Genomic DNA, 16343 nt, shown 5'->3' with positions numbered 1-16343 from the left:
ATCTTATTGTTTTGGGAATTTGCTTATTTTATTTCTATAAGTTATTATTCCTACAAATTATTTTTATTTTATAAATTATCATTAAATTATCCTACAGAAATATAAGTACACAAAGATTAACAGAAACTTTTATTTACTAGAGAAGATAAAATTAGATGTCTAAAAATAAATTGTTAAATTACAATTATATTAACATCATGTGGAAGTTAGAAGAATGAGATAAATAGGAAGAGCTCCATGACATATTGGAAAGTTTATATATAACAGAACAAATAGGCAGTACAGGTTTAAGCATGTCACATTATTTAGAAGCTCATACAAATGTGTATGTTACCAAACTAATAATAGTGATTCATCTAGACTGTGAAGTGTGTAAATGGGAATATCCTTTTCTTTACTACACTTTATACTCTTAAGAGTTGACAATGAGGATTTTACAAACTTTAAAACTAATAAAGGAAAAAAAAAATTAACATATAGTCAGGGGCCCAAAATTACAGGAGCTATTAAGCCATACATGTCAGTTCCTCCTGCATTTGGGGTTTCAACTCAAGAGTTTTCCATCTCGCTGTGGTGGAAAATTATTTCTAAGAGATTCCTTTTTTTAATAGTGCCCAGAGAGCAAGTCAATGGGGGAACTGCATATTCTGCAAATAAACGTACTGTAGGCATGAGAAACTCCACCAGGTATGCAGTGAAACAACGCATGCCACTCCTGGCATTCTAATGATGTAAGAAAGGTCAACAAAGACCTCTGTAATAACCACTGCCAGCAAGTGATCGTCACAGAGTCCACAGAAGGTGACAGACTGGAGTTGGGAGAGGTGCCTGACACAGTACTCAATGATGAAAAATTAATTACACATGCTTCTGTGTCTTTTCAACCCTTTAAAAGCTGGCCAGCTTACAATGGTCATGGCTATCTCCTGATTCTTTTTCCCCCCAGTAGAATAAAGAATAGTTTCAATAATGTGGCTACAAGCTTCACTGCTACTGAGATTCCAAAGTTCTTCCTTCCTACTCAAATACTAGAGATGGAGAGGAAAGAAAAATACAATGCAACATAGCAACTGTAGGAGTCAGATGTGTTAGTTCCAGGACACTTTTTTAAAAAGTCACATATGGGTGGACGTACTCAAAACATTTAGTCTAAACAGCTGGGGAAGAAAACAACAAAACCTGATACAAGTTTTTAAATTTTGAGCAATATTGCTTGTTAAAGTAAAATTTTAATAAATTGAACTGGTTATTGGATTAACAAAGATTTTTAATAAATTTTATAAAAAGAAAATTAAGAATGAGAGGTCCTTATGTATTCAAGTGAGAATCATGGGCAATTAGACCTGCCAGGGACCCTAAAAACTCTAGAAGAATTAAACATAATGGATCATCCCAATATACCAAGGTTGCTGGTTTGATCCCTAGTCAGGATACATATAAGAATGCATACAACAAATCAATGTTTATCTCTCTCTCAAATCAATAATAATTAAAATAAAACAATAGTATTGTGACAGAAATTGGCTGTAGATCCTGGAGGGAGAACCTCGCTATGCTGATCAACTGAACACTGCCTCCATGTCATTCCTTCCTCACCGACTCCATCCCTACCTATGCGAACCCCTGTACCTGCTGGGGATGGACCCCAACATATGGTGCCCGAACAGAGACCCTTAGGTAAGCCCCCCTGCACTCGGGACGGATAGGACTCCACCGTAGGAAGAGGGTGGATAGTCTTCTCCGACTCCGTCCCCACCTTTGGGAACCCATGGAACAGAATTCCCCTAGATAAGTCCCCTCTCCCCCATTGAGAACCCCCACACTCGGGACAGATAGGACTCCGCCAGGGTGCTGCAGACCCCCCCTATAGAGGATAAGTAGGGTAAGAAGGTAGATAGTACAGATCTTAAATTAAGAAGATGTGCCATACTGAGTCCAAAGAAAGAAGACTCTGCATTGATCTTTAGATTAAGAAGATGTACCATACTGAGTCTAAAGAAAAAAGACTCTGTATTGATCTTTTAACACATATGCTTGCTAGCAGAGAAGTTAAGGTTACTCCCAGTCAGACAGAATGTTTTATACAAGAAGTATGTCCATGCTTTTCTGAGGAAGGAAAGGTAAATGTAGAGGCATGGGAGAAGGTAGGCCCAAGGAGCCTTATCCTTAACCCCACTGCAGCCTTTCCAACCCAGGAAAGTGCAGGATTGGCAAGCTCTCCCTGGGGTGATAGATCAGGACTCAGGTAGTAGCGGAAAGTGCCAATCTGTGGGAAGAGCTCAGGAGATTTATCTCAGTGCAGTGGCAGATGCAATGGCGTGAGCACACTCCGCCTATACAAGCTTCCTCGGCACACCGGGAAGTGGCAGCGCCAGCCTGAGTAAGCCCCCTAGAGCCCCTACATAGTGCCCTGATCTTTCCTACTATTGGCTGCCCTAAGGATAGTGTAAACTTCTGATTGGTCCAAAATGTTATATATACTGCTGCACTTACACAATAAACTTAGATCTGCGTCACTGAAAAAAAAAAAAAAAATAGTATCAGTGATCTATAATATAACGTAGTGGAAAACACCCAATTGGAATATCAAAAGAGAAAAAGGAAGCATTTACATAACGAGAATAATGTAAGGGACTTTGGGGAAAACATCAAGTGTGCCAACATTCACATCAAAGGAGTACCAAAAGGACCTAAATATATAAAACGAGTATTGAATGACATGATAAAAGCAGTCTCTTCAATAAATGGTATTGGGAAAACTGGACAGATACAAACAAAAAAAGGGAACTGAAACACTTTCTTATGTCATATCCAAGAATAAACTCAAAATCGATTAAAGATTTAAATATAATACCTGAAACCATAACACTCCTAGAAGAAAACATATGCAGGAAAATCTGTAACATCCCTCATCCCTCATAGCAATATTGTTGGGATATGTCTCCCAGGGAAAGGGAACAGAAGAAAAACTGGGAATACATCAAAATAAAGAGCTTTTGCACAAGGAAGGAAACTAGCAACAAAACAAAAAGACAATCTACTGAATGAAGATATTCACCAATGATACATTTCATAAAGGGTTACTATCCAAAATTTATATTTAAAAAACATTATAAAGAACTCATATAACTCAACATCAAAACAAACAATCCAATTAAAAAATGGGACAGCCTTGCTGGTGTGACTCGGTGGTTGATCATCGACCTATGAACCTGGAGGTCATGATTCGATTCCCAATCAGGATACATGCCCAGGTTCTGGGCTCGATCCCGAGTGTGTATGTGTGAGGGATGACTCTCTCTCATCATTGATGTTTCTTTCTCTCCCTCTCCCTTCCTCTATAAAATCAATAAAAAAATATATTTTAAAAAATGGACAGAGGACCTAAACAAACATTTCTCCAAAGAGGACAAACCGATGGCGAATAGATATATGAAAAGATGCTCACCATCACTAACCAGCAGGTAAATACAAATTAAAACCACAATCGGTCATCACCTCACATCTATCAGAATGGTTATTATCAATAAAGCAACAAACAACAAGTGTTGATCAGAATTTGGAGAAAAAGGAACCCTCATGAATTGTTGGTGGGATGGTGGTATTACTAAGGAAAACAGTATACAGGTTCTTCAAAATATTAAAAATAGAGCTACCATATACCCAAGCAATTCCACTTCTGGATATTTATCCAAAGAAAAGAAAAACACCAATTCAAAAAGATATATATGCCTCCCTAGGTTCACTGCAGCATTATTTACAAGAGCCAAGATATGGAAGTAACCCAAATGCCCATCAATAGACAACTGGATAAAAAAAGTTGTGGTTCATGTATATAATAAAATAGTACTTGACCATAAAAAGGAAATACCTTGCCATTTATAATAGCATGGATGGTTGAAATCATGCCATATTTGTCTTTGTCTAACTTATTTCACTTAGCGTAAGACAAATATGGAATGATTTCATTCATATGTGGAATCTAAGAAACAAAATAAATGACCAAACAAAACAAAAACTAACTTACAGATACAGAGAACAAATTGATGGTTACCAGATGGGAGGAGGTTTGAAGGGGTGGGTGAAAAATATGAAGGAATTAGGAAGTACATATTGGCAGTTATAATATAGTCAATAAAATTGTACTAATTACGTATGTACCAGGTGGGTACTAGACATATCGGGATGATCACTTTGTAAGTTGTATAAATATCTAATCACTATGTTGTACATAAGAAATGAATAATATTGTATATCAACTATAATTTTTAAAAATTTTTCCCCTAGAATCCAGAAAAAAATAAAAAATTTGATTCTAAGAAAGTTCTAAATAAGTCTCATTTTGGACTTGTTAGTAAAGACTTAGGGGTGAAAGAATACAAGTTGTGTACAGTTTAAAAGAACTGTTTTTATTTATTGTGGGGTAACAGGAATTAATGCTATTTAAAAATATAATTGTTATCTTTAAGGATTTTCTTAGTGTTTGCTTTTTTAAAATTCATTCACAAGATACTGCCACCCTATTGCAATGATCACAGTGCCCCTCACTTAGGGCCCTAAGAAAGGAGAAAGGAGAAAAGCAAAGTTGTATACAAAAATAGCCTGAAAGATGTTGTTAATACATGGTTTAGAAAAAACACACAACTTATTTTGCTTTGTCTTGAAAGGACCTTCTTGCTTAGAGATGACCAGAAGCTATTGCCTACCATGGTAACCTTCAACGTGGCAGACAATAGTCTTTTGTGAACTCAGGCAGCGGCCATCAAAGGAGTCATTTGTTTCTGTCCCTCATTTCCACTCCGTCATAGCCTCACCTGGGATAGTAAGCTGTGTAGTTCATGAAGAGCTGAGTGCCCGCTGGGTAGTATGCTGTGGAGGGCTGCAGTGCTCGTGGATTCAAAAGCAGAGAGGGCTGATAAATGGCAGCTTCCGTAGGAATCACAGCTGCAGGAGCTGGAAATGTGTAGGAAGGAGGAGACAGGCCTACATAAGCAGAGAGAGACACTTTGAGACATTTGTAACAGCTGACGCATGTGTGCTTAACATTCAAGCCATAGGTTACTATTGCGCATACACACGCGCACACACACACACAGACACACACACATATACATATATATTCCTTTAAAGTAAGAGAGCAAATCTTTATACTACCCCATGCAACTTCCTTTGGTTATACAGACAACACTTAGAAGTAACCTCAATTCTCACACTCCATCAACCTACAGAACCGTTCTTGGTCTAAAAGTTGGAAAAAACCAGTATCATCAAACATCAGCTCAACCATTTCTTGACATGTGATTTCCTCCCCCTCTGCGATTGAGTGCCAGTTACCACAAAAACTTTGAGGAAAGAAGCATAGGGCTGACATTTAGTATAATTTCCAACTAAAAGCTGGATTAACTTTGAATTATTTCCACCTAACGGTAACCCAGATGATGAGATTTGAAGCTAATCTACACCTTCAAACTTGTAAAAAAAAAAAAAAACCACAAAAACAAAACAACAACCTGGGCACAGGCAATGTGGCTCTGGGGTTGAGCATCAGTCACCCTATGAACAAAGAAGTCACAGATGGATTACTGGTCAGGGCACATGCCTGGTTTGTGGCCTCAATCCCTGGTAGGGGGCATGCAAGAGGCAGCCAATCGATCGATGTTTCTCTCTCATCAATGTTTCTATCTGTCTATCCCTCTCCCTTCTTCTTCTTCTCTCTCTCTCTTCTCTCAAATCAATAAAAACATGTTTTAAAAAATCCAACCTGGGAATTAGCCCCGAGAAACAGAAGTGTAAGTCTTCCTGAGACTCAGCAGTAAATTGTATACTCAGATTATATAGAAAAAAGAAAGAATGAAATTCCTTTGTTTTCTGGTTCCCCAACTCACTAAGTGAGATGAACACTATCCAGGCCATCTGTACCCAACAATGAGGTAACTGAGAGGTTGCCTGAATTGAGGGTTCCTAACTTTTGTTTTTTTGTGAATTCTCAAGAGGCTATTTTTCCATTGATTTGCAAAGAAAGTGGAAGGGAGGGGGAGAGACTGAGACACGTCAACTGGTCACCTACCGCAGTACAGGTCACCTAACCAGGGCCGGGGGTCGAGCCTGCAACTGAGACACATGCTCTTGACTGGAATCGAACCTGGGACCCCTACCCCTTCAGTCCTCGGGCCAACGTTCCATCCACTGAGCCAAACCGGCTAGGGCAAGATTCCTAACTGTAATTTGCACACCTGGAACGACCTATTCTATTTTGCAAATTTCAGAGGCATAAGGGATAACTTTTTCACATGAAAATCTCTCCCGTCTTCTGCAAGTCTTGTGTGTTTCTACATGTGTATGGAGAGGAGTAGGCGGTACACATACCGACCTCGTATTCACCTACTGGATACCTCGCTCATACTCACTGAAAATCGAGCTACATGTACATGAACTTTAAAATTATGATTCCTGGCCTTACAAGGGCAATCAGGACAAGTGAAGGCACCAGTCACATAAAAAATTATGAAGCCTGTGTGTATTTCCTGCTTTCAAAACTATCAAGCAATTCATTAATTGACAGTGTCTCAAACCAAGAAGACAGATATATATAGTAGGTATAAGTCTTTTCTGCCTTAAGACAAAGAAAAGTAATAATTTTTAATAACTAAACATATTAGTCTACTCAGATTTGGGTATTCCTCAAATGATAGGACAGCTATTCTCATATTCCTAAGAGAATAAGGAGTATACTTTCATAGACTAGAAACATGGAGGTGAAATTAAAATGCTCAGCTTTTAGAAAAGTTAAATTTTTATAAACAAATTAAAGTTTACAACTTTAAAACAATGATACTTTAGCAGCACTTCCTTCTCAAATTCAGTAAGAAACTCCTCAGTGAGTCATAACCAATCACTATTTTAACTATATTAGTCCTTGAGATTATATAAAAAACAATGCAATTTCTGTAAATTTTTTGGTTGTTGTATAAATAGGCAATCACCTAAAGTGAGTCGGCAGGAATAGAACAGTCCAGTAGAATAGGCGTAACATTAGCACAAACTGGAATTCTGACTGAAACTAAAAAATAAGTGAACTCTTTCACTAAAATGGAAAATGGCCAAATTTTAGTTAAAATTTTGGGAAAATATTAATAGTAAAAATGTGTAAATATATTTTTATGTGAAAAATACATTTATCATGTTTATTATTTTAGGGCTTGTGAGGGAGAAAGGGAAGAAATGAAAAGTCTTATGAAGAAAGTGTAATGACCAGTTTTGCACCAGGAAGAGAGAAATAAAATGATATCACAGCAGAATTTGGGTTACACATGAAGGAGAAATTCCCTTATCTCATAACACTCGATAGATTATCACTAAGAGAAATCATAAAAGTTCTGACATAATCAGTGGCTTATGGACAGAATACATGTGACTAAGATTACTTTACGATAACTACTTAGCCCTAGCTGGTTTGGCTCAGTGGATAGAGCATTGGCCTGCGGACTGAAGGGGCCCGGGTTCGATTCTGGTCAAGGGCACATGCTTGGGTTGCAGGCTTGGTCTCCAGTGTGGGGCATGCAGGAGGCACCCAATCAATGATTCTCTCTCATCATTGATGTTTCTCTCTCTCCCTCTCCCTTCCTCTCTGAAATCAATAAAAACATATTAAATATATATATATATATATATATATATATATATATATTACTACTTAAACCCAATCATAAACTTTCAAAACTTGATGCTCATTAGATCAACTCTTAGATATTCACCAACAGCAAGCAGCAGGTAAATGGAATATTAGCATTTAGGAATTCCAAGGGGAAAAAAGGATTAAGCCCCACTGAATATTCTCTGAATTAACACTTATTGAAATAGGTTTCTTGGTATAGATTTCTCTGTATTAGAAAGTAATGTTCTCTAACACTCCCCATTTTATTGGAATCAAGCACATCATCCAGTTTACTGTCTTCGTTATCTCTGGACTGTATTCCAAGCGCTACATGCTTCAAACATACCCAACATGCCTCCTGACAGGTATGTTTTATTCAAAAGTGGAAACTGTCCAATGATTGAAGTTTTAACACTCGCGACTAACCAGAACTCGGTCTTCAGACTACAGGGCTTATTCCTCTCAATCGGGATTCCAGAGGGCTTGCACCCAGGGGCCAATGCGCAAGAGCATGTCTTGAAATTAAGCACTGATCCTGCGATCCAATGGAAACTTTGGCTACTTTACGCATTTATATATATTTTTTTTACTAACTTGCTCATTCCAGATATCCTGGAGAGCATGAGAAATGCTCCCCAGGTTATCCTATCCAAAAATACTTAATGCTCAGTAACTTAGAAATGCAAAATGGGTATCAAATGACCCTTCTACAGAAAGCTTCCTGGGTTACAGGAGAAAAAAATAAAGATCCGGCCATACTTATTTTACCTTTAAATGCGTATTAAAATATCTACAATAGCCAGGTTGCCTCCCAGAGTCAGTGCTTATCTTGAGCACACTAAGCTTCAGAAATCAAGGGCTTATATCACTGGAAAAGCGAGAATATAATTGGAAAGGAGGTATTTGTAGCATCTCTAATTATGGGGGTGTCCGCAACCAAGGTCTTCAATGATTCCCAGATACTACCGATTTCAGATGGGGAAAGCCTACGTAACCACCTTGCCTGCCTCAGAAAGAACCAGGAACACAGAAAGCAGCTTAAGCACCTACCAGCATATAGCGTAGAAGAGCGCCAAGACCCAAGAAAAACTTACATGGTAACTTACATGGCGGTGGGGATAAGCCATTTCGATTTAAAGTGCCCCCCATTAACACAAAGTTCATCTCCTCAGCTGAACACTGAAAGACTTCAACATATCTGTCCTTCATGGTTTTTTTATGACACTTCTGTGCAGCCAAATATGCTCTGTCCGCAGACTTCATCTGGATAAAGGCATCTCCTGATGGGCGGCCCTGAGCGTGCGGGGGAAGAATAAAAAACAAAACGAGACCGTCTCCTTCAATGAGGAAATGGTTGCTTTCAAAACAGGCAAAGTGACAATCACCCACAGCACAAACACTGTAGGCACAAAATCTGGGTGACAGTGTGCTGTCCTGAAATCAGACTGGCATTCCATCCCCTAATTACCAGAATGGCCCGCAAAACATGGAAGAAACAGTTTTGAGGGCTCGTGGGAGAAAAGTGATCCTTCTTGGTTTCTACTAGTTATCAGATTTACAAAGGGTTGACGAGGTCTCCTTGTGACTGTGGTTCCAAAGTATAGGATTGTGTATTGGTATTGGGTCTTGCACTTCTGAAAAATCCAATCATAACGTTTGATTGAGAAAAGCTGATAATAGAATGCGTCCTAGAGCCTTACGTATCCTCCTGTAAGAAACTGGATGAACGAGTGTTCTCTTTCGGCTCTCAGTTCCGTCCATCACTGACCTGCCACATACCTTTCTCTTCTCCCTGCAGCCTAGGTTGGAATGTGGCCTGGGGCAAGGAAGGGAGACAGGAAATGGGCAGTGGCCAAGCACAGTTCAGGCTGGGGACAGCAGTGCCACCAGCCTTGTCTGGAAGCCCTTCTCTCGCCTCTGCCCACGCATCTGCATCTGAAATCTTAGTCAAACAGGTGCTGATAGTAATTTTCTCTATGACAAGTAGCTTGCTAAAAATCTCCTATTTGGAACCAAGCTGAAAGATGTGTTGCACAGAACTGGAATGCCTTAGTTATATTTAGCATGGACATTTTATGGGGGGGAGAAAAAGACACAATCAGCTTATAGGAATTCTTTCATAGTTATGGATTTCTTTAAAAGCCTCTCAGGGACTATTTAGTGCAAATGATTACCATGCAAGTTACCATACGAGTTGCCAAACCAGGGAAATCAGGGATACCAGGGAAACCCAGTCCAAGAGGGAAACCTAACATCTTTGCCGCAGCTTGTCCATCATCTAAGAAGCATTTCTCCCAAGTGCAATCACAATAGGTCATGTGGGTCAATGATAGGTCAATCTGTCTACTGTTATTGGTTAAAAAGTAATAATAGCCCCTAGGTTATTAGAAATGGTGACTCAAAGAAAAACCAAACCAATCCCTGGTGGGGACTTATGGGCAATTGTGGGGCATTTTCTTCAAAAGGACTCTCACCAGTGAAGCATGCTGAGAGGGGACCTAGCATGTGCTGGTGTGGAAACCCAAGCAGGGGTTCAGGAGTTTCCGATTGCCTGTACCCAGTGACATGCACTTCTCAGTGAGGCAGGATTATGGTTTCAAATATGACCAAATCTCCATGTGAAAAGAGAAAGTGGAACACTAGCAGTTTGGAAAAACGTTGGTATTTCCAATACAAACCCGTATTAAACCCATCATTGATCAGAAACATCTCATTTTCAAAGATTAATACAACTTCGCTTTGAATAAAGAGTTGCAAAATTTTTAATTAGGACTACTGGGTTTATAGGTTTTGAGGATTCTGTCCTGCTTATGACAGCACAAAATACTGGCATATTGTCCAGCAACAAAGATGATTAATTTTATTTAAACCACAAATTAAGGGGCACTAAGCCAGGAATGATTTTTAATATGCTTAGAGTGTATACTTGCATACCACAGAATTTGGTTAGATTTTGATAGGTTTCTATGAAATAATTCATTAATACATTTGAGTGCCTGTTATGACCACATCCTATTCTAGCTGGTACAGATACTAGTCTTTATTGAGGCTGTACTTTACTGAATGTAATTTGATATATAACACACATACACGTTTTCTAAACAGTCTATGGATACAAAATACTCTTGAACAGACAAGCTCATGGGTACATATTGTCCACAGTTGCTTTCACACTATGACAGCAGCGTTGCAGAGCTCAGCAGTAGCAACAGTAAAATGTTGTATTAGACTGATGTGTACTATGTGATGCTACTGAGAATCTGATGGATATACGTGATGACAGAATCAGACTCAAATTTGTATTTACCGTAATGATGACAGCATTCTTCCTGGAGTTCATCCTAAAGACCTCTCCCATTTATAGTTACACCTTTCCTGCAGGGCTAACTACAAAACTGACAAACATTTGCACTCTTTTAAGGGGAGAGACTCTTTGATGATAATGATAAGCAAATCAGTTTTCGAGCTAAGTGACTTTCTTACCTGGTGATTCAATACCATGTGAACTCCATGAGTTCGAATATCTGTGGAAAACTCCCCCAGAAAGTCCAGGATGTCCTCGATTGTGGCTGCATAGGGAAGACCTCGAAGGCGTATACAGTCTCTAACGTTTGTCGGGGGCACAAACTGCTGAGGTAGAACTGGAATAATGGGCGGGGTCGGAAGCGGAATGAGAGGAGGAGCCGAGGAGAATCGATTCAGCACCTGTACTCAAAGCAAAACAGAAGGGACTCAGTCTTGCCTTGCCAATGCTGTCTGCAGACCAGCACTGGCATCACTGGGGGAGGAGCCTGTGAGAAATGCATAATCTCGGCTCTACCCCAAATCTACTAAGTATAAATCTGCATTTTAACAAGGTCCCCAGGTAATGCATAGCATATGAAAGTTTGAGACGCACTCAGGGAGAAAGGGCTTCATGCTTTGCATCAGGGCAAGCGTGAGACCCACTTTTGCAAATGGGTGCTGAGGTATATACCACACACAGCACAAATCTGCTTAGATTAAGGACTCGTCTACTTGACAAACACATCATTATCTGCCTTGGGACAACTATCCTTAAAATCTATCACTTTCATAAATATCTGGGATGGCTAATCATGGACTACTGTAGCAATCTATCAGTTTCATTTTGTTTAAGTACAATATTCCCCTTAGTATTGCTTCACACTGCTCCAAACCCAAGAAGTAAAAAGAGAATAGCCCAGTAATGGAACCACAGGTAAAACAGTGACTCTGGATTATATTAAACTATAATGCCACATTTACAAAGCAAATAATATATAAAGCAAAAAGATAGAACGGCAATGTAAAACTGAAAAAATAATAATTTAGTGACCATAAAAATAATCACTAGCTTCCATGTGAACTTTAGACACTGGCAAGGCAGAGGATCTTGACTTTTAAATACAAGAAATTTAGCTATCTTGAGAATGAACGTGGTCAAGTTCATTTTGGAGAAAAAAAAATGTTCCCACGCAAAATTCAAAGCTCTTGCAGATTTTTGTCTTAGTTTAGAACATGCCCTCTATTTGATAATACTGTGCAAATGCCATGTGTGGCATCCCCGGATTTTCTGAACAATTTACCATTGCAAACTTAATCATCCTATAAACTGAAAATATAGCAATCAAAAGACACCTGAAAATTTGCCCTAATTTCCTCACTCACCCCCGTTCACAGCTGCTCTGAGTAAGAAGTGACAAATAAACGAAGAATAAACACAGCTAAAGATTGGCTCCCTCCTGCCCAGTCCCTGTCCGGGACTGACCCTGCAGCCTGGGCATGTGCCCTGCCCAGGAATCGAACCGATGATCTCTTGGTGCATGGGTCGATGCTCAACCACTGAGCCACAACGACTAGGCCAGATATATACTTTTGAAACAGAATACAAAAGAATATCTATAGCAGCATTCCAGTTATATAAAAACACCTGGTATTTTTGTATGTGTGTACACAGGCTAACAGTGGCTATCATTTTGTTACAGAGTAAGATTTTATTTTAACAACGAATAGTGTAGGGTTGGTTCCGGAAATAAATAGAAATAATGCAAAGCCACCAACACACTGTTAAAAACCAACCTGCTGAACTTCAGCTGCTGTGCTCCTGAAGAGTTCAATGTATCTTTTACCCAGCAAGTCCTTGTGCTTCCTCAGCGCGTTCTGTGCATACTCCTCGCAAGCAAAGAGGACGAAAGCATCCCCCGTGGGCCTGCCATCTGGGTACGTAACAAAGAGGATGCCCTCCTTCCCCCCCGTGATGGGGCAATGCTGCCCAAAGAAGGCCACCACTTCGTCAGCCGTGGCTGTGAACGGGAGCCCCCGCATGCGGACAATGACTTGATTTTCCTTGGAGAGAAACTGGGCTACCTCGTTGGATGTACCTAGGAAACACAAAGATGAGGAAGCAGGGGGAGAAATGATTAGGACATCAACTTCACCAAGTTTGAAATGGTAAAATTCTTGGCAAGGTCTTGAATTTGTAATGAAGTCCCACACTCCCAGTTGAGTTTCTTAGTAACAACCCAGGAAAAAAGAATTCTCTTCCCACAGTCTTAAAACTTTCCCCCTACCATTTTCATAAAACACTTCTCAATTAGGAGGATCACCAGACAATTCAATTATGGACCAGCCACCATATTCTTCTCATGGAGAGGCAATTAATCATCATGATGGTTAAGGGCATAGGTACTGGAGCCAGAATGCCTGGGTCCAATCTTTGCTTTACCATTTTACTAGGGTACACAGGACTTGGAAAAATTTAACCTCTGTGACTTAGCTTCCTCATCTGTAAAATGAGGGTAAAATTACCTACCTCATAAATTATAAGTTATTATATATAAAGTACTTTAGTGATTTTTGTTATTGTTTTCTGATTACTTCTTATTAAGAAAGATTAACACATACTCAAGTACAGAGAATAGTATAATAAATATACTTAGCAGTTAGTTTCAACACTTATTCACATTTCTGCCTAGCATAAAGCATTTTGTACAGTATGGCCATGTAGCAAATACTCAAATGCACATCGTTCAAGCTCTACACTAGCAATATTTTCCCTTACTTATACCGCTCACACACCATGAAATACTAGGTATTAACTTGAACATTAATAACGTTGCCACCTGCAACTTACAATGTTACCTATCATAGGACCTCAGAATCATAGCGACTCAAAACACACTCTATCCTCAACCAATATCAAACATTACTTTGGAAACACTATTAAACCTGAAGCTCTAAATTTGGAAGCCGTGGTTTATCTCAAGAAGTAAGTTCGAGAACAGAATTATGCCAGCAAATTGTGTAAACCAGAAGCTGCTACTACAAGTTCTACAATGGCAAAATTTTTTTTACCAGAGCTACATAATGCAGGGATACAAATGTCCTCTGTACTTAAGTGAAAGTTACCCTAGTATATTTTGGCAATAGGTATCCAAGGTCTCTTCAAAGACCCACCCACATCCTTTGATTCAGCTAACTTACTTTTAGACACTCATCCCAATGAGTTGCACATACATTGACACAAAAATATTCACTGTAACATATTTAAGAGTGAAGAGTTGGACATAAGCTCTAGATGCCCAACAGGGATGTTTAATAAAAATGTATGGTACATATAATACTGAATAGTAATGAACATTTAAGAAAACTGAATAACATTGGAAGATATTCAATATGCTAAAAGGAGCAAGGGAGTTATAAAGCAATCTGAACAGAGCAATAGAAACTTACAGAGTAGTTACACGTATAGAAAAAAATCTGTTGGACAAGTCCTAGTTAACATTTTTCTATGCATCTGTTATTTTTAGGTTTTAAAGTTGCAAATCACCCAACAATTGGATAAAGACTTACGCCACGTATCCTAAAATACCAGATGCCAGAAAGCTACCATAGTCGTGGCCATTGATGAATTAAGGAAATTTAGAGAAAAACTAGCAGCAGATATGCAACAATTCCGGGTATTCTACTTGGCTGTTTAAAAGTAGTTTTCAGACTACCTCATTTCTTTTAAGAACTACTCTTTCCCTTTGTACATGAACTTTATATGACCCGTTCACTTTGTGTAATCCTACTTTTAGTATATGTGCTGCCGAAGCGAGCACTGTGTAATCCTACTTTTAATGGCTATTTAACTATAGTTGGTTGACTCAAGCCTTAGGGCAAGAGTTATGCATCACACTTACTGATACTATTGGACATTTTCTTCCTCCTATTAAAAAAAAAAAAAGTTAATTTCTATGTTTCATTGGGAACTAAAAACTATTCAAGACACTACTTATCTAACCTTGGCATATAGGTCAAAGTTTCGGATTCTTATTATAGCCACATTTTATAAAAGGCACTCACCACCAGCAATTTTAAGAAAATCTTCACCTGTTGCTTTGTAAACCTAGGAAAAGAAAGGGAAATTAAGATATGGTTTCTGAGCCTTCTAATGTTTGCACTTAAGATGTCAGGGTCTCGGGCGGTGGGGACGTACCTCTATGTACCGGGTCCCCATGTGATGTTTGTGCCTCTGCAGCGCGAGGTCTCTGTGCTCCTCACTCACAAATCTCACCAGAGCCTCTCCATTCCTCCGACCCTGGGCATTCAGACAAAGTGCTGCACCTCCCCTTTAGAAAGATCAGAACAGGGAGCAGTAGGAAAAAAAAAAAAAAAATACAGTCAGGGGAAAAATGATGGGCAACCCATGATCCCTTTGGGATTGTTAAGTAAAAAATAAGAGACGAAAGAAAACCAACTTGGCAATGTTGAGTCCTTTGAAAAATCTTGCAATATCTTGATCCGAAGACTGCCACGGCAAACCCCGGGCTCTGACGACCGTGTTGTCGTCAACAAGTTCCATCTTGCTGCTGCGGATCAAGCGAAACTTCAGGTTGCATGATTAAAGCTAGGGCTTCTGACCTCTTACCCCCGGTAAGACAATTTGCCTATTCACACATGAAGTGTTATTCTTTTGGAGTGTGGACAGACTTTTAATCTTGCCTAATTTACTGCGAAAAGTCAAAGATTATCTGGGCACAATTCAAAGTTATGTCTAGGTGGTTCACTACAGAAAGATAGCTGGCGGTGCAGATCCAACACAGCTAGCTCCCCCTGCAATCCATCCATCAGCTGAGTCGCTGCTTGCCTGCCATACACTCAAAAGGGCCCAGGATCGATTCTGAGAAAGCAGAGTTCTCCCAACATCCGGATGGCTTGTCAATTCAGAGCCAAGAAGGACAGGCTTAAATTCATCCTCAGAACTGGCCAGGACACCGGAGGGTTTTAAACCCACTTTGATAGCAAAATTTAAGGTGTGCATGAAGCTGGCGATTAACCCACGTCAGGAATGTGTGTGCACGGTCACAAGTCTGCCATTAAAATATCTCCTCTATCAAACAGGGGAGCCATCACAGACAGTGTTTATGGAAATGCCTGGGAGTGCCCACACCCCTTAATGAGTCATTTGCAAACCACCTATGATATATTTTGAACACCTTTTGATGTTCTATTCCTCCCACATTCATATTTTCAGTACTCCTAGGACATTTTCCTAGTGAGTCACTTTCTCTACAACTAAAGAGACCTCAAAGTCTCTCTGTGGGCAAAGATGCCTGAAGGTTCTGTTCATGTCAGGCACCAGGCAATCTCACACAATTCACTGCAGTGATTTACAAACTTAAATAGGTCTGCCTGTGATCACAAA

General features: G+C 39.4%; 1 protein-coding gene across 3 annotated transcripts in view; it reads right to left on the bottom strand.

Annotated features, from left to right (window-relative positions):
- The window catches only part of ESRP1 (epithelial splicing regulatory protein 1), a gene marked incomplete at its 5' end in the record, with an annotated part of 51937 nt that overhangs the window by 16708 nt on the left and 18886 nt on the right, over positions 1-16343 (bottom strand). For 2 of the 3 annotated variants that reach the window (XM_081111648.1, XM_081111649.1), the window contains 7 exons: positions 4815-4983; positions 8749-8947; positions 11138-11359; positions 12734-13035; positions 15002-15044; positions 15135-15267; positions 15397-15507. In XM_081111648.1, coding sequence (XP_080967774.1) covers positions 4815-4983; positions 8749-8947; positions 11138-11359; positions 12734-13035; positions 15002-15044; positions 15135-15267; positions 15397-15507 — 1179 coding nt within the window. The remainder of the gene's footprint in view (positions 1-4814; positions 4984-8748; positions 8948-11137; positions 11360-12733; positions 13036-15001; positions 15045-15134; positions 15268-15396; positions 15508-16343) is intronic. The other variant, XM_081111647.1, reaches the window with a different exon arrangement.

The sequence above is a fragment of the Myotis nattereri genome, assembly GCF_964212035.1.
Source record: "Myotis nattereri genome assembly, chromosome: 17".
Lineage (NCBI taxonomy): Eukaryota > Metazoa > Chordata > Mammalia > Chiroptera > Vespertilionidae > Myotis > Myotis nattereri.
This window is presented reverse-complemented; position numbering and strand designations above follow the sequence as displayed.